Source organism: Notolepis coatsorum, assembly GCF_963971535.1.
Source record: "Notolepis coatsorum genome assembly, chromosome: 14".
Classification (NCBI taxonomy): Eukaryota; Metazoa; Chordata; class Actinopteri; order Aulopiformes; family Paralepididae; genus Notolepis; species Notolepis coatsorum.
Window position 1 is genome coordinate 47,800,097 of NC_140178.1, and position 17,992 is coordinate 47,818,088.

Consider the following 17,992-nt stretch of genomic DNA (forward strand, 5'->3'; position numbering starts at 1 on the left):
AACAGCAGAGAGGCAACTGAAAAATCACATTTCTCTCTCTCTTAAGAACATTCACTTATACAAAAACAGACTGAACGGATATATATCTTTGGAAAGTCCATTTAGTCAACACTTTTGAATTCATTGTGCAAACTGAACTGAATAAAATAAGGTGCATAAAAAAGCAAACAAAATTCCTCCACAGGCTACTCACCCATTAGTAGAGCCGAGGGGCAGAGTGGTGTTTTTCCCTTGTAGCTCATGGTCTGTTCCACCACACTCTTTAACCAGAATGAACATGACTATTTGTTCAAGTGCATATTTGCAACATACCGTAATTCCTCTAATAGTAACCCCGGCTTGTATTTGTTTCAACTGTAGCGGATACCAGGCTTGTATTAGGAGGAGGCATGTATAAGAGAGAGGCCTATATTTCAAATTTTCAAACGGATCATAATGAATGAATCAACATTTTGTGTCAGTTTGAACCCAGTAAAATGTACTGGGTTCATTTATTGAATTATGAAATACATTATGAAATACGGTAGTAAACAGTGCAATTACAGGTGGTCAAAAAAAGTTAAATGAAGTAAAATAGTGCAATCACAATACTGGTATAATAATAATAACTTCGTTTTATACAATTCTGAGGTAGACATTAACACCATATGCATTAGCAGCCAGGCCAGCATATACCAACAATAACAAAATATATTGCCTATGGTAAATCCGTTGAGGGAAATACCGTAATTCCTCTAATATACATGAAACCCGGCTTGTATTAGGAGGCCGGCTTATAATTGCTTAGCAAACTGAACTGAATTGACAAAAATAAAGTGCATAAAAAAGCAAACAAAATTCCTCCACAGGTGAGGGTATACTCACTCACCCATTAGTAGAGCCGAGGGGCAGGCAGCGTTTGTGGACATTGTGACATCTTCTGAAAACACTGTCCCTACACTCATTCCTGAACTTTTTAGGGCTCCTGTAGTCCCTTTTATAAGAGTGTATTGGGCTACTTGTGTCTTCTGTGGTTGGTAGGGTTTATTCAGGCTAGGTCTATATCAAGGTAGAACAACCATTTCCATGCTGAAGGTCATTTAGACCACAGGTGTATTATTATGGTGGTTCTCTGTTTACATGCTGTTAAATAAACAGGTAAATCCCACCCCAGGGGAATCATATATAGTCACATTTTCATAGAAGTTACACTTCACAAATACCATTAATTCACTGAAACAAACTGAACTGAATTGACAAAAATAAAGTGCATAAAAAAGCAAACAAAATTCCTCCACATATGAGGGTGGTATGCTCACCCATTAGTAGAGCGGCAGGTGGCGTTTGTGGACAGAGTGAAATCGTCTTAACACACTGTCCCTCCACTCATTCCTGAACTTTTTAGTTAAGTCCTTCTCAAATGCCAACTGAATTAAATTGGCCTTGCGTCGATGAAGCATGCTAAGGCGATGCTCTGTGAAGACGTTCTTGAGGGTAGAAAACGAATTCTCACAGAGTGCCGTGCTGGCTCCAAAGGTCAACGCGTGCTTAAATGCTGTGATCACAGTCGGCATTGCTTCCAGTGGCTTCTGGAACTGTTGGAGCACCTGTAGGGTTTGGCGATATGGTTGAAATCAATATCACAATAATCACAAGGATTTTAGATATCTAGATATCAATATATATCAAAATATGGTTCATGTATGCAACATCATGTTGAATAATCAAATGAATGTTTATCTCATTGAACTGAATCATGTTAGGTGTGATGTCAAATAATACAGAAATATTCAAATAATATTGCTACCATACCTCATTTTATCAGAGTTTAAGTACAATTTGCTTTTCATCATCAATTTATACAGCAGAAGTGTCAAGATATTAAAATATCTTCATATCATCACAATATGATTCCACTGAAAGACTATAAATGATAATATTGAATTATCGCCCAGCCCTAATCACCCGTTTGATTGTCCACTTCTCCCAGTCTGGGGGAGATGACTCCTTCATTTGCGTGCTGAGGAACTGGCAGGCCACCACGTATTCAGAATCCATAACAGGTGTCTTGGTGAGGTTGAGTAACTGCTTCACCTTGCTGACATCCAAGAACGTAGATTGTGTGGGATCCAGAGAGTTCACTGCCTCCATCAGCTTACAATTACGCTCCCCGAAGCGGTTCTTCATTTCCCCACAAACTGAGTCAATGCAACTAAAATACATCCGGTGTAGCTCTGTTTCGTCATTGCGATCTTCTTGTGTGATGACTTCCTCAACAACATAGATGGCAAGGGCAGGATTCTGTGTGCGTTTTCTCTTTTCCGGCCTTGTGCCAGGAACTCTGTCTCTGTGCGGAGACTCTCGACACAGGTGCATGCAGTGTTGATGAGTTGCACACCTAGAATAGGATAGAAAGCCTTTATTGTTATTGTACAGAATACAACGAAATTAAGAGCACTACTCCTGATCAGTGCATTAAAAGACACAGGGAAATTAAACAAAACTACCTCAGCAAAACCAACAACCCAGGTTCTAAAATAATAAGTAAAATAATTAAATACAATGTCATTTTGCCCTGGAATAGGTGTACTTATTGCACTACAATAACAATAAATGTAATCTTCCTTCACCTGTAACCAAATCCATGTCTTCAGACTGCAACATCTTGTTTGGGGGGTTAAGATAAGAAAGGATCTTGTGCACCATCTCAGACATGCTCCGTAGCAATCCTGTCGCTTCAACCCGCACATCTGCTCCAAAGGCCCGGTTGCTGTTGACCTCTCAGAGCAGTGTGGATAGGTCATCAGATGATTTCAGAATAACAGACTGTAGAGTAGAGTACATTAGAGTAATCTTTAAATATCCCCACTGGGGCAATTAATTTGCAGCACACAGTTAAAAAACATACAGAACATACAAATTTTGTCCTAAAACATACAGCTAAAGGAGCCCAAACAAAGATTTAGTAATACACATACAGTTTCAATATTATCTAGACAGAACATACAAAAAACTGCTTATCAGTAACAAAAACAATATCACAGTTAATCAGTCCTAGTTCACATACCTGTAGCGAAATGCCCCGTCCAACGTTGGTCCAGTAGGCGCTTGAGTGTCTCTCCTTTGTAGAGGATGGCAACGGTTGGCTTCCTGCAGAACTTGTAGAGCATGTTACACACAGCGAAAAAGTCCACCACAACCTTTTCAACTGCCAGAGCATGAGTGACTACCAAATGCAGCTGATGGTTAAAACAGTGAACATATGGTATTTCTCTGTCCAGTTTTTGCTGCAGCAGTTTCTGTACCCCTCCGTGTTTACCCGACATCAGTGAGGCACCATCATATACCTGACTGATGATTTTCCCTGGACTCAGTCCAGCTTTTGTCAGCTCTTCAAGGATGGTGTTGGTCAGTGTAGCTGCGTCCCCCTCTTCAGCGGTGGCTATTGTTAGGAGGCGCTCGGTTGGCTCGCACAGCTCGTTCACAAAGCGCAGAACTATGGAGATATTCTCTCTCCCAGTTGGGTCTCTGGTTCTGTCTGCTTTTAGCGTGTAAAACGACTCGCTAATCTCTCTCACTATGTGCTCCGTTACCAAAGTACTCATGATCTCGAGTAAGCCATTTTGGATATCATGGCTAGTATATCTAGCATTGTGTGGGATAGTATGTGCTATCATTGCCAGCTGCGCATCTTTCCTCATTGTGTACTCAAATAAGGACAAAAATAGCCCACATCCACCTTCATCCATTTGACTGAAAGCATCCTGGTCACCTCTAAAGGGCAGCTGGTTCACAGCAAGGAACTCAACAATATCAATGATTGATGACAGGTAATATCGATTGCGTTGACAGTCATCCACACAGTCTGCGAGTGGCAGACAGAGAGAGAGAGAGAGAGAGAGAGACGGAGCACTGTGTAAACAAAGCTGCGTGTGTGAGATAAGCAGGTCCCCTTCTCTCTCTCCCTCTCCCGTTTGAGGAAGTGTTCCACTGTGCGCTACAGCCATAGACGGGGCGTTAGTTATGCTCCCGAATCGAGAGAGATAGAGAGGGGGAGAGAGAGAGAGAGAGACAGACGGAGAGAGAGACAGACAGACGGAGAGACGACAGCGCAACGCGTGTGTGTATGTGTGCTCTGTCGAGAGGGTGTATCTGTTTCTCCCTCTCTCTCGCTCGCTCTCTGTCAAACCCTGTTTGATCAAGTGTCGGGTTACACTATGCGCTACAACCACAGAGCCAATCGGATCACTATCCGCTCCATCCTCGCCTTGTTACGTCACGATGCGAGTCAAATCAGAATTACCTAATTAACTGGAGCAGGAAATGGTCGGACATGAATGAGAGCAATCCGCCAATATGGTATTTAGAGACACAGACACATTGATACTAACTACTATGATGATGTTACCACAGTCATTGGGCGTATAAACTCAAATGACGAGTCATTTTACAGATCAGCGGTGCAGAACCTAGTTAGGTGGAGTGAGACCAATAACCTCACCCTGAATGCTTCCAAAACGAAGGAGCTAGTCATCGATTTTAGACGTAGCAAGGTATCCCATCTCCCCATTACCATAAATGGCTCAGAGGTGGAGATGGTGAGCAGTTTTAAATTTCTTGGGGTCACTATTTCAAATGACCTGAGCTGGGCTGGCACTCCAATACCAGAACCATAGTTAAAAAGTCCCAGCAACGTCTTTTCTTTCTCAGGAAACTGAAAGAGTTCACAAATAACAGGGTGATTCTACACAACTTCTATCGCTGTGTGATCGAGAGCGTTCTTACTTCCTCCTGTACTATAGGTTTGGTAACATCACAGACCAGGAGAAGAAATCTCTGAATAGAATTGTGCGTCTCGCACGCAAGACAATCAGGCTTAGCCTGCCAGCTCTAGAAGAGATCTATGGTGCCAGGCTGCTTTCCCGTGCCTCTGGCATTATCAACGACCCCTCTGGTCACCCAGCCGCAGGCCTCTTTGTCCCCCTCCCCTCGGGCAGACGTTACCGCTCCATCACATTCTCTACCTCTCGGTTTACTAAGAGCTTCTTCCCCAGTGCTGTACGCAGCCTGAATGACTCCAAAGGCTAGTTTTGTATTTTATCCTATTTTGTTTCGGTGTGTCTATTAATGTTATTGGTCAGGTTTGTGGAATGTGCTGTTTTTGTGTGTCTGTGCATCATTCACTTTGATTACCGGTATATGCACTTTTAGGGGATGTTATCAATTTTAGCATTTGTCCTTTTATACTGTCTGTGTTTTTACATATTTTTCCTGTACTGTCTCTACTCTGCTCCTGTATTGGATTAGTTGTAGACACAGTGTTTGCTCTGTACCTGTATTCTAATGTGGATTCGTCCATACATGGCAAATAAAATCTTTGACTTTGACTTTGACTATTACTATAATACAATGCTAGACACTGAAAAAAGCCATTTATAATGCATGTCACCTTTATAAAAAAATTTAAATAAAAAATTCCGTAAACTAAATCGTCTCAAGAAATAAGTGCGGGGGTGCTCCAGTAGCACACCATGTTACCGCGCTGCGTCGCGGGACTCCGTGCTGCGTCACGGATCTGGTTGACTCCGAGTTCGATTCCCGGACTCGCCGTCATTTGCCGAATGTCTCCCCCTGCTCTCTCTCCCGTTTCACCCTACAACTGTCGGTCATGCTTGACCAGAAAAGCGATAAACGCTAAAAAATAGTTTAAAAAAAAAAAAAAAAAAGTGCGTGCCACAAATGTACAAAATAAATGTCTTTCCTGTTTTTAGACGTGGCTCTTTTATTTTGAAACCCCCCGACCGGAAGTGTTGTTTTCGCTAGGTTCATCGTCCGGTTCTGTGCTTTTGAGCTGACGCTAGTTTCCAAAGGATAGGAGAGAGACACCGTGGCGCAAATGCAGCTACAGGCAATCGATGATGAGGAGGAGGAAGAGCTGCTGATTTTAATCGGCAGGAGAGAGGGAGCGTGTCAACGCTGTATATAATATAATAGCCCCGTGGTGCTGTCGGAGGCAGCTGAACTACCCGTTGTATTAAATTGATTGATGTTTAACTTGTCTCTGTGTCCAGTCCTTTCGACTAGCTCCACCCGTGCATTGTAAACAATGAATGATGCATGTAATTGTATTAATGTTACTGTGAGTTGTAGCTATGTTAATAAATTCTGAATGCCATTAACGTTAGTTGGGTATGTTAGTGCTAATGTTGATAGCATTGGATAGCATCAACGCTAGCTGGCTGGCTACAACAAATTCTCACAAGCTGGCATCGTAAAATCTCGACACCAGCCATGGGAATACTATTTACTAAATTATGTCTCTTCCTCAGTGTCTCCTAGCTGGCCAGAGGAGAGCACTCCTCTTCCTCAGTGTCTCCTAGCTGGCCAGAGGAGAGCACTCCTCTTCTTCAGTGTCTCCTAGCTGGCCAGAGGAGAGCACTCCTCTTCTTCAGTGTCTCCTAGCTGGCCAGAGGAGAGCACTCCTCTTCCTCAGTGTCTCCTAGCTGGCCAGAGGAGAGCACTCCTCTTCTTCAGTGTCTCCAAGCTGGCCAGGCGAGAGCACTCCTCTTCCTCAGTGTCTCCTAGCTGGCCAGGGGAGAGCACTCCTCTTCCTCAGTGTCTCCTAGCTGGCCAGGGGAGAGCACTCCTCTTCCTCAGTGTCTCCTAGCTGGCCAGGGGAGAGCACTCCTCTTCCTCAGTGTCTCCTAGCTGGCCAGGGGAGAGCACTCCTCTTCCTCAGTGTCTCCTAGCTGGCCAGGGGAGAGCACTCCTCTTCCTCAGTGTCTCCTAGCTGGCCAGAGGAGAGCACTCCTCTTCCTCAGTGTCTCCTAGCTGGCCAGAGGAGAGCACTCCTCTTCCTCAGTGTCTCCTAGCTGGCCAGAGGAGAGCACTCCTCTTCCTCAGTGTCTTCTAGCTGGCCAGAGGAGAGCACTCCTTTTCCTCAGTGTCTCCTAGCTGGCCAGAGGAGAGCACTCCTCTTCTTCAGTGTCTCCTAGCTGGCCAGAGGAGAGCACTCCTCTTCTTCAGTGTCTCCTAGCTGGCCAGAGGAGAGCACTCCTCTTCTTCAGTGTCTCCTAGCTGGCCAGAGGAGAGCACTCCTCTCAGCCAAAGCTCATTTAACCCACTTGTACTTTGTATTAATTGTTTTTACTATTAAACCTATTTTGATCAGAAGATCCGTCTACGATATAATGGATAAATCATAATCCAGGAAAGTGGTCTCGCCTTGCACGGCTGTCGAGCTGCAGATCTAACGTGGCTGATTTTGTTAAGTGTGGATCTCGATAGACTTTGGTATATTAAAGCTTTTTTATTTTACTTAATTTGCTGTCATACAGCATGTTTTTTTGTTTGTATTTGAATGACTAAATGAATGATGTTTTCCCCTACTCCACACTAGGACCCACTGTTCCGCTTCTTCGAGCGCGAGGTGAAGATGGGAGGCAAGCTGCTGCAGGAGGTGAGGCAGGACCTGAGCGACGTGGTGCAGGTGTGTGAAGGCAAGAAGAAGCAGACCAACGACCTGCGGGCGCTCATCAACGACCTGGTAAAAGGTACTAGACATAAACAAACTGTCTTTAAGCTGTATATGTTGTAGACTGTACTGTATACGATGAAGTAGACTGTACTGTATATGTTGGTGTAGACTCTACTGTATATGATGTAGACTGTACTGTATATGATGTAGACTATACTGTATATGATGAAGTAGACTGTACTGTATGTTAGTGTAGACTGTACTGTATATGATGTAGACTGTACTGTATATGATGTAGACTACTCAGTGTTTCCCTTATATGCATTCAGCAGCGGCGCCGCTGCTATGAACTAGACTATCATTTCATGTGGGGGGTGCTTAATGTAAAAGACTGACCTGAGGAAAAGGCTGCAGGGAGACCATCTGGCCGCTTGTATGCGTCTCAGCATCAATGGGCCCCCTACAGGTGAATTCCCCTACCAAAGAGCCCTGGAGCTTTTCTTTCAAAAGCCCAGGAAAATGAAATTCTCGTAAGGCAAAATGTAGCCTATGCCACTGAGACTTCTTAGGTGTAAAGTGCTGTTGTAGTGTTATGATTTGTGTATGTTGGTATGTTAGTATTTATATTATTTATTAAATCATCTATATCTATGTTCAATACAAATAGTGTACAAGTGTTGAGGCATGTCATTAACACATTGAGTGCCACGCCCCTTCCGGGAAGTGACCACTTCCGTGCCGCCCATTAACCCCATGTAAACATAGTTGTAGTTTGTAGAACTAAACCTATATTTTATAGTATCGATATGGGTCTAATAACGCCCTCGAGTCTCATTGAGCTACTTCTGGTCAACGTGCAAAAAACTGATTATTTCTTCATCCGTACATTTCCGTTTGATACCGTTTTTTAATATGAACATAGTCCGGCCGCTTCCGAGCAATTCCAGGGAAAAGACAGTGTTTTTGTGTATAAACGCGTTGTAATTTTTCGCCTGATTATCGGATCTTCCTGAAATCAACGCTAGATCATCACTATTATCCTTTGTGGTGCACGCATGCAATGTGGTTTAGACCGGCGCGCCCTTCCCCCCCCCCCCTCCTGCATCCCAACGGCAGAACAGCCAGACACATAAACACATATAGCTTCAATCGCAGTAGAAATAAATATCAGATCAACGTAAGCTTTCATATATAGTGTCCTTACCTGGTCTCTGAAGTAATGAAAAAAAAAGAATCCAATAATCTCATCACCATTCCAGTTATCCACAGCGATCGTGCCTCCGACGTTATTGGGCATTGCTCTTCAACGGGCGGGCGGGGTCAGTTGTCCAAGCCATCCCTATAAGCGTGTGTTTTGCCGGAGTGTTTAGGACCCACCCCCACGCCGCAGCTCGGTATAGAAAATAAACAAACCCATTTCCATTACTGGCCGAAGGCGTTAGAGAGCGGTATAATACCGTCTGCCAGCTTAGACACACTCGGAACAGTATGCACAAGGTGCCCTGCTGAATTATGAATGGATATAGATAATAAAAGAAATACCGTGACAGAAACGTAGATCTACGTTTCCGGCACTCAACGATCGGACGACAGAACCGTAGATCTACGTGTACGGCACTGAAAGTGTTAATCTTGACATTTACTTTGATTACAACTACACTGCAAAAAAAATTATCTTATCAAGTGAACATATCTTGTATTTGGTACAATAAGTCTATATTGAGTAGAATTATCTTGAATTATCTTATCCCACTGCAGATAATTTAGCATTTTTTCTGATTTTGGTCAATTTAATCTTGTTTTAAGAAAAACAAGATTAACATTTTCTTAAAACAAGATTAAATTGACCAATCAAGAAAGAAATAAGCAAAATTATCTGTGGAATAAGATAATTCTACTCAATATTGGACTTATTGTACCAAATACAAGATATTTTCACTTGATAAGATTTATTTTTTTGCAGTGTACAAATATGCAGCTACCTGGGCCTCCAGAGCACTTCTAGTGCCAAAAACATCCTAGCAAATTCACACGCACATGACTCCATGAACATGAATAACCTATCTCGAACAATTCTAAGGTAGTTTTAAATTTATTTCTCCGGCAGCGTGCGCTAATATGGATTCCGGCGGCACGTGCGCACACACAAATATGGATTTCGGCAGCGTGCGCGCAGCACAGCACCGCTGTTGAATATTTTTTTCAGCGGAAACACTGCTGTACTGTATATGATGTAGACTGTACTGTATATGTTGTAGACTGTACTGTATATGTTGTAGACTGTACTGTATATGATGTAGACTGTACTGTATGTTGGTGTAGACTGTACTGTATATGGTGTAGACTGTACTGTATATGTTGTAGACTGTACTGTATATGTTGTAGACTGTACTGTATATGTTGTAGACTGTACTATATATGTTGTAGACTGTACTGTATTATGTTGGTGTAGACTGCACTGTATATGATGTAGACTACTGTATATGTTGTAGACTACTGTATATGATGTAGACTGTACTGTATGTTGGTGTAGACTGTACTGTATATGATGTAGACTGTACTGTATGTGTTGTAGACTACTGTATATGTTGTAGACTGTACTGTATATGATGTAGACTGTACTGTATATGTTGGTGTAGACTACTGTATATGTTGGTGTAGACTACTGTATATGTTGTGTAGACTACTGTATATGATGTAGACTGTACTGTATGTTGGTGTAGACTGTACTGTATGTGTTGTAGACTGTACTGTATATGATGTAGACTGTACTGTATATGTTGACCTGGTGTTGATCTCGGTCCTCCTCCCCAGGTATTCTCCCTAGCAGCTGGTGTCGCTACACTGTCCCTGCCTCCATGACCGTCGTCCAGTGGGTGATCGACTTCAGTGAGAGAATCCAGCAGCTGCAGCAGATCTCCCAGGGAGCGGCCAGTGGGGGTGCCAAAGAGCTCAAGGTACAGTAAGCCCTTTGGTCTAAAATGGAAAGATCCATAGCAGCTTTTTATCAAAAGCGCTACAATGTTGTTCCTCACATTCACCCATTCACTCACCGACGAGGCGACCATGCAAGGTATTCAACCTGCTCATCGGGAGCAGTTAGGGGTTAAGTGTCTTGCTCAAGGACACTTCGACATGCTCTGGGACACGGCACCATCTTCTCAGGTTTCTATTGGTTTTGATTCACTCACCTCTCCTCTCCAGAACATCCACGTGTGCCTGGGGAACCTGTTCGTGCCAGAGGCCTACATCACGGCCACCCGGCAGTATGTGGCCCAGGTCAACAGCTGGTCTCTGGAGGAGCTCTGTCTGGACGTCAGCGTCACCAGCGCCCAGGGAGCCTCGCTGGACGCCTGCAGCTTTGGGATCAAAGGTCAGACGGGCGGCTTGTCTGCTGTATGCAGGGATGAAGGGTTGTCTGCTGTAGGCAGGGATGAAGGGTTGCTGTATGCAGGGATGAAGGGTTGCTGTATGCAGGGATGAAGAGTTACTGTAGGCAGGGATGAAGGGTTGCTGTAGGCAGGGATGACAGGTTACTGTAGGCAGGGATGAAGGGTTGCTGTAGGCAGGGATGAAGGGTTGCTGTAGGCAGGGATGAAGAGTTACTGTAGGCAGGGATGAAGAGTTGCTGTATGCAGGGATGAAGGGTTGCTGTATGCAGGGATGAAGAGTTACTGTAGGCAGGGATGAAGAGTTACTGTAGGGAGGGATGAAGAGTTACTGTTGTGAAGGATCAGATTAAACCGAATATATATATTTATTTATTTATGGATATATATTGAATAGTATTTGTATATCGTTTGATATCCCTTGTATATTCCTTGTACATATACACGGAATATTCCTTTAGTCTACTATAGCCCATAATAGTTCATTCTCTTATTGGACAAGGACCTGGCGCCAGGGACAAGCCCCTTGGAGCCAAGTTCAATGGTACCGACGAAACATGTCCCTACTAGCCCCGGCTCTGCGCAGGAATACGGCTACCGAAAAGAGAGTGGCACTATTTTGTTCACCGTGCATATAAATATGGCGCAAGAAATGTAGAAGTCCTCTTATCCCTTAGTCTTTTACCCTTCTAGTAACAGAACGTGAAGCCTCACCCCACGATACCGCGTGCGGTGTAGTATGGCCTGTTTGGCCTTAGAATAGCATTGAGACCTCGTGCGAATTAATAGCTGAATTGTCAGAGTTTGTCACCGTATTTCTACTAAGTAATAGTAGTCTATTATGTATGGTGCATCGTGCGGTTAGAGTTCTAAAGTGAGCAGCACCCCCATCGCTTCCTCGTGTTATCTAGAGTCTTAACCAGGTTGGGCAGACCACACGTGGTGCTTTCATCCGAGGAGTTCTAGGCGAGGACCGAGTGGACCTGTACATTGGATTACCTACCCGACGACTGCTGAGCCCTATGCGGCATGGAATATATATTTGCTTTGGTACTTTGATTTGTGGAGCGGATAATCGCCAACACCGGTGAGTGTTGGATTTACCCCGAAAGGAGTTGAGGTGAGACGGCGCTCAGACCAGACTGAGGCCGCCTCGCTTCTTCTTCACTGTGGAGCTACAGCTACAGCTACAGCCTACAAGAGAGCCAAGGTGTATTCATCTGTGGATCAAGATTCTACTGCACTGTCTTCTGTACGTGAAGTCTCCCTAGACATCGTTGACCAGACGGGATACGGCCGACGGCTCTCCTACCCCCCCTACCGGCTTACGATCGGGAGGACCCTTACAGTATATCCAGCTATAATCATTAAGTGTGCCATCGTTATAATTCCCTAAGAGCCAGGTTGTATACTTGCTTCCTGCGTAACCAGAGATTGGACATTCAGCGTTGATTTGCCTACGAGTACTCATTTGCCTTACAAGTGCATTCAAATCATAAATGTAATGGTGAATATTATATGTACCTTTTGCTATATATTAAATATTTGATTATTACCTTTGTGTGGACCTGGTTTCATGGTGGGAAAGTGTTCATCATATTTAGATATCGTGTACTGTATGGCCAGTAGTTAAAGTACATAAAGCGGTAGTGGTTTAATGATACCATACTTATCAATACAGTCAGGGAATTGTACCCCTCAGTTACAGTTACTGTAGGCAGGGATGAAGGGTTGCTGTAGGCAGGGATGAAGAGTTACTGTAGGCAGGGATGAAGGGTTGCTGTAGCAGGGATGAAGAGTTGCTGTAGGCAGGGATGAAAGGTTGCTGTAGGCAGGGATGAAGGGTTGCTGTAGGCAGGGATGAAGGGTTACTGTAGGCAGGGATGAAGAGTTACTGTAGGCAGGGATGAAGGGTTGCTGTAGGCAGGGATGAAGAGTTGCTGTAGGCAGGGATGAAGAGTTGCTGTAGCAGGGATGAAGAGTTACTGTAGGCAGGGATGAAGGGTTGCTGTAGGCAGGGGTGAAGGGTTGCTGTAGGCAGGAATGAAGGGTTACTGTAGGCAGGGATGAAGGGTTACTGTATGCAGGGATGAAGGGTTGCTGTAGCAGGGATGAAGGGTTGCTGTAGGCAGGGATGAAGAGTTGCTGTAGGCAGGGATGAAGAGTTGCTGTAGGCAGGGATGAAGAGTTGCTGTAGACAGGGATGAAGAGTTGCTGTAGGCAGGGATGAAGAGTTGCTGTAGGCAGGGATGAAGGATTACTGTAGGCAGGGATGAAGAGTTACTGTAGGCAGGGATGAAGAGTTGCTGTAGGCAGGGATGAAGGGTTGCTGTAGCAGGGATGAAGAGTTGCTGTAGGCAGGGATGAAGAGTTGCTGTAGGCAGGGATGAAGAGTTACTGTATGCAGGGATGAAGGGTTGCTGTAGCAGGGATGAAGGGTTACTGTAGGCAGGGATGAAGGGTTACTGTAGGCAGGGGGGGATTGTGATAAAAAAAACGTGCCTCTAAATATACCTCAGGCCCGCCCTCTTTTCTTGATCCTCCAATGGACAAGAGGGCAGGGGGGTTTGAGATGGGTCAATTAGTTTAACCCTTTCACTACCACACTACATAAGGTTAACCCTTTAACCCATTCCCCGCCAACAACAAGTTTACTCGTTATTGGGCGCCATGAACGCCAACAAGGAGTGAACTCGTTATTTGGTCAGTTTTTATTTTTTCCGATTTTAATATTCTATTCAATGTCACGGACCTGTATGTTGCCGTTAAAAGGCATACTGGGACCCTGAGGGTGCAGTACCGGCCAGATCCGGCTAGGTGGCAGTATCCAGAGTGCAGTAAACCCTGTTCCCTCTGGGCGCTAAATTTAGACGGAGCCGAGTAAGTCGCTTCATCAGACCACTTCGAAACGCATCTGGCACACTCGATCCATAAATTGTGCCAAATTATGTCCGGGACCAGATGGACACCAATACTGGAAATCGCGATCAGACATTGGAATATTCTTTTTGGAATACCCCCGACCAAAGGTAAGGACTATCTGACATCAATTTCAGCGTCTAGTGTTCAACAAGAAAGCCGCTACTGGCCATCAAAGCATACAAAAATTACCCCCCCCCCCCCCTTTCATGCATGATGAAACATAATACCTATTATATACATTTGATTTGGAAATAGTAGCGTGTCCAGGCAAGAAACACCAACGCTTATAGTAGAATACATGTAGCGCCCTATAAACCAGCTTTTCAGGAATTATCCCGGATCATTCCTAAACTATACTTATATTCACCACGGGATAGCGCGTGAACGTATGCATGAAAAAATTCTCTTTTTTGAATGTTCAACGGAAGAAAGTCACTGTCAAATGACTATACTATTGTCTCCATAGCTATAATATAGAATATAGATATAGCTCTACAAACAAGGTGACGCACTTCTATCTTTAAAGCATGGCATAGCTAGAACAGGACCAGGCTAATCCCTGGCGCTGAATGAGTTAACTACCACAACCGTCTGTAGTGTGGTAGTGAAAGGGTTAATGCAGTAAAATGTATCCCTCACACATGATGCACAAAGTGTGGGGTGGGATGTAGGGGGTGTTGTTGTTGTCCTGATGTTAACACATTGGACGCCAGAAATGAGTATACTCGTTATTGCCCGCCATGTGTTGTGCGCCAGAATGGGATCAATATTTCATTTTTTCGCCATGACATTCATAATTCATCCAGCCTCCCTCCGGGACTGCAGCTGGACCCTGTCTGATATTGCAACGCCTCAATACCGCCGCCCGGTGGATGTCGGGCGAGTTACACTCCAAGCCAAACCGGAAGTGGCGCTCTGTGCATCGAGGAAATACCTCCGGCAGTAATATCTTGTAACGTGGGTCTAGATACACACTCGAGTGCATGGGATCGCTTTCGAAATGCAATAATCAATATGATTTTGGCGTTTATTGCGTCATACAAACGGGAAATGGATCTAGCGGATCGACGTCAAATAATTTGAATATTTTTCCTCCAGTCTCATCGGCGAACGGTAAGAGGAATATAACGTTATTTTCAGCCCGATTGTTTATTCATTTCACGGCAATCCATCTGATCAACATATCAACCCATACTAAATAAAGCCGTTACTGACGATCAAGGAATTATAAACGACCCCCCCCCCCCCCCTTTCCTTCACGCATGATAAAACATACTTATATTTAGGTTTTGTTTCAGATTTTTATCATCAATTACTAACGTCCTCGTATGAAACCCTCCACCTATACTCCGTCTGGAGGAGGGATATACCAGACCTGGAAAGTGATTTTGATTGGCAAGAAGCCTGGGCAAATGTTCGATTTACATCAAGGAACCCGGACCATCAACAAATAAATCTTAACTATATTCACAGGACATACTTGACTCCTATAAGACTGAAAAAAATGGGTCTTAAACAAGACTCCAAATGCTCCTTATGTACAAATGGGGACGAGGGGACATTTATGCACATGTACTGGGACTGCCCACCAGTTAAGATATTCTGGAAAGAGGTGACCCAGCAATTATCAAATCTCTTAACTCTGAATATACCTGTACACCCCTCTGTATTACTGCTGAATGATGTTTTTGAGTGTGCAGTACATCCACAGCTAAAGAGATTGGTTTTATCGGGTATCACAGTGGCTAAAAAGCTGATAGCATCACGATGGTTCCAACCGGAAATAATTTGCCGAAAGGTCTGGATTATTACATATCTCGATGTGATTTATCAAGAAATATCTACAGCAAGAATTTTGGGTCTCAATGAATCCAAAATGACAATGTGGTTAGAAGTGGTGGAGAAAATAAAAGCTAGCACATAATGGTAGTGTCTGGTTAGGAGCGAGGGATAATGGATGGATTATCCAATGGGGGGTCCGGGAGGGGGGTACGAGCTAGAGCATATGTGTGTAGGGTATTAGATAGCAGGTATTGGGGGTATATCCTATATAAGACATTTAACTATATGGTGATTTCATTGGATGTGCACTGTTAATAATGCTTGTATATCTTATCGTGTGTTGCCATGTTTGTTTATATGTTTGTTTAAAAAATAATAAAAAAATTAAATACAAAAAAAATACAAAAAAACATACTTATATTCTCGACGGTATTAACACAACAATGTATGAATGAAAAAATATAACGTTCCCACATCCGGAACGATAGATACCCGATGTTGAATGGGCCATAGTAATGTCGATATAGCTATAATATTTAAAAAGTTATAGCCCTGCAAAGAAGGTAAACATCTCCATAGGGTTACAGCACTGGCAAGACTGGGCATAAGGATGGGCACAAAGTGTTAACTCCTCATGCTGCTTGTTGTTGTTGTTGTCCTGATGTTAACTCCTCATGCTGCTTGTTGCAGGCCTGAAGCTGCAAGGAGCCACCTGCACCAACAACAAGCTGTCTCTGTCCACAACCATCTCCACTGAGCTGCCTCTCACGCAGCTCCGCTGGAACAAACAGGCTAACACCGAGATCAAACACATGGTAAGACAACTGAAAACGCTTATCTCAAATATATACCCTTAACATTCATACCTTGGTGATGCTTGTCATATTGTCGAGCCAGTTTGAGGCATCCGGTGAAGCCCTTAAATTCAGCTCTCTGCTTTTCAGATACAGATTATTTTATTGTCACAGCTTTTTTTCTTTTTTTAAATGTACATACATTCAGAAAAACGTGAGATGCTTGTTTTTCCCGGCTCCTCAACCGTAGTAGATTTGTAAACATAGTACACAACAACGTATATTTTATCTATACAAAACTATACAATACGGGCGGCTAAGTGGCGCAGCGACTCCTACAGGTCGGTTGGTGCGCCTGCGCAGTAGAATCAAGAAGCAACGGGGGCGGCGTGTCCCTCCCACGCAGACCCCCGACGCTGAGAGATTGCGCTGTGCAGGTGAAAAGATGCGACGGCTGCCTCCTCGAGTACCGAAGGGGACACGTAATGTAAGGCTTCGTCCACATTGCAGCCGGCCTGTGGGAGGCATAGTCTAACAACGTTCAAGACAGGGGAGGGGGGAATTGGACCATACGAAATTGGGATGGGAGAAAAATTTTAAATGGGAGAAAAAGTTGATAAAAAAAAAATAAACTATACAATACAAGGTATATGTTTGGCAGCAATGTTTTGTTTTGGCATTCCTATCCCAAAACATTACTAGCCGTCCGCACACTGCCACAAATATAGATGTTAGCTGGAACTAGTGGGGAAGTGATTTTTCTTCTTGTTTCCATGAGATGCACCTGGATCTAAACGAGCCTCCCAGCACAACAGTATTTCTTAAACTGTGACCCAGAAATGACTGACCTGATGCGTGTATTCTCCTCCTGACAGGTGACTCTGCCCGTCTACCTGAACTTCACCCGCTCAGTCCTCATCTTCACCGTGGACTTCGACATCGCCACCAAAGAGGAGCCACACAGCTTCTACGAGCGCGGAGTGGCCGTACTGTGCACAGAGTAGACGAGTCTTGTTTAAAAAGAAAAACTATACTAATCACTTGTATTCATCGCCATGTAAACTTGGCATTGTCCGTATATTAAGTAGTTTGCATTGTCTCCCAAATCTGACACGTGTTTTCACCATCATGGAACTATTATCTACTTGCATCCATTCGTATTGCGTTTTTGGGGGAAAGTGTCTTGGAAGGTCTGAGGAATGTTGTCAGTTGGTTTGTGGAAGAACATGAGATGGATGAGAGAGAGCATTAATGAAGGTGCAGAACATGAGATGGATGAGAGAGAATTAATGAAGGTGAAGAAAAGGGTTTTATGAAATAATCTGCATGTTTTTATAATGCTATTAAGCCTGTTGGAATAAAATGGATAAGTAAACTATATTAATGTGCTCTCCTGGTTGTGTGTGTAAATCAGGGTGTGTAGACTGAACTCTAACCTCTTGTGCAACAATGTCATGTTGTTGGAACCGAACCAAAGGTATTTTGAAAATTATAGTGTGCCCTCTGAAATGTTTTTTTTTATATTCTTGACTGCAGGGGAGACTTCAAGTGAGGAGTGACATTTATTTCTAACAATACTTCACTTAAATCATAATAATCCATGCTTTTCATTCAACATTTAATTACAATTCATTCCAAAGCATTTAAAT

General features: G+C 43.7%; 1 protein-coding gene across 1 annotated transcript in view; it reads left to right on the forward strand.

Moving 5' to 3' along the window:
* LOC311239764 (cytoplasmic dynein 1 heavy chain 1-like) overlaps positions 1 to 17,723 on the forward strand; it is a 218,548-nt gene extending 200,825 nt beyond the window's left edge. Inside the window, exons 74-78 of the mRNA XM_084328191.1 lie at positions 7,379 to 7,532; positions 10,271 to 10,413; positions 10,661 to 10,829; positions 16,240 to 16,364; positions 17,219 to 17,723. Of these exons, the coding sequence (XP_084184317.1) occupies positions 7,379 to 7,532; positions 10,271 to 10,413; positions 10,661 to 10,829; positions 16,240 to 16,364; positions 17,219 to 17,347 (720 nt within the window). The 3' untranslated portion in view covers positions 17,348 to 17,723. The remainder of the gene's footprint in view (positions 1 to 7,378; positions 7,533 to 10,270; positions 10,414 to 10,660; positions 10,830 to 16,239; positions 16,365 to 17,218) is intronic.
* Positions 17,724 to 17,992: the final 269 nt, after the last annotated feature.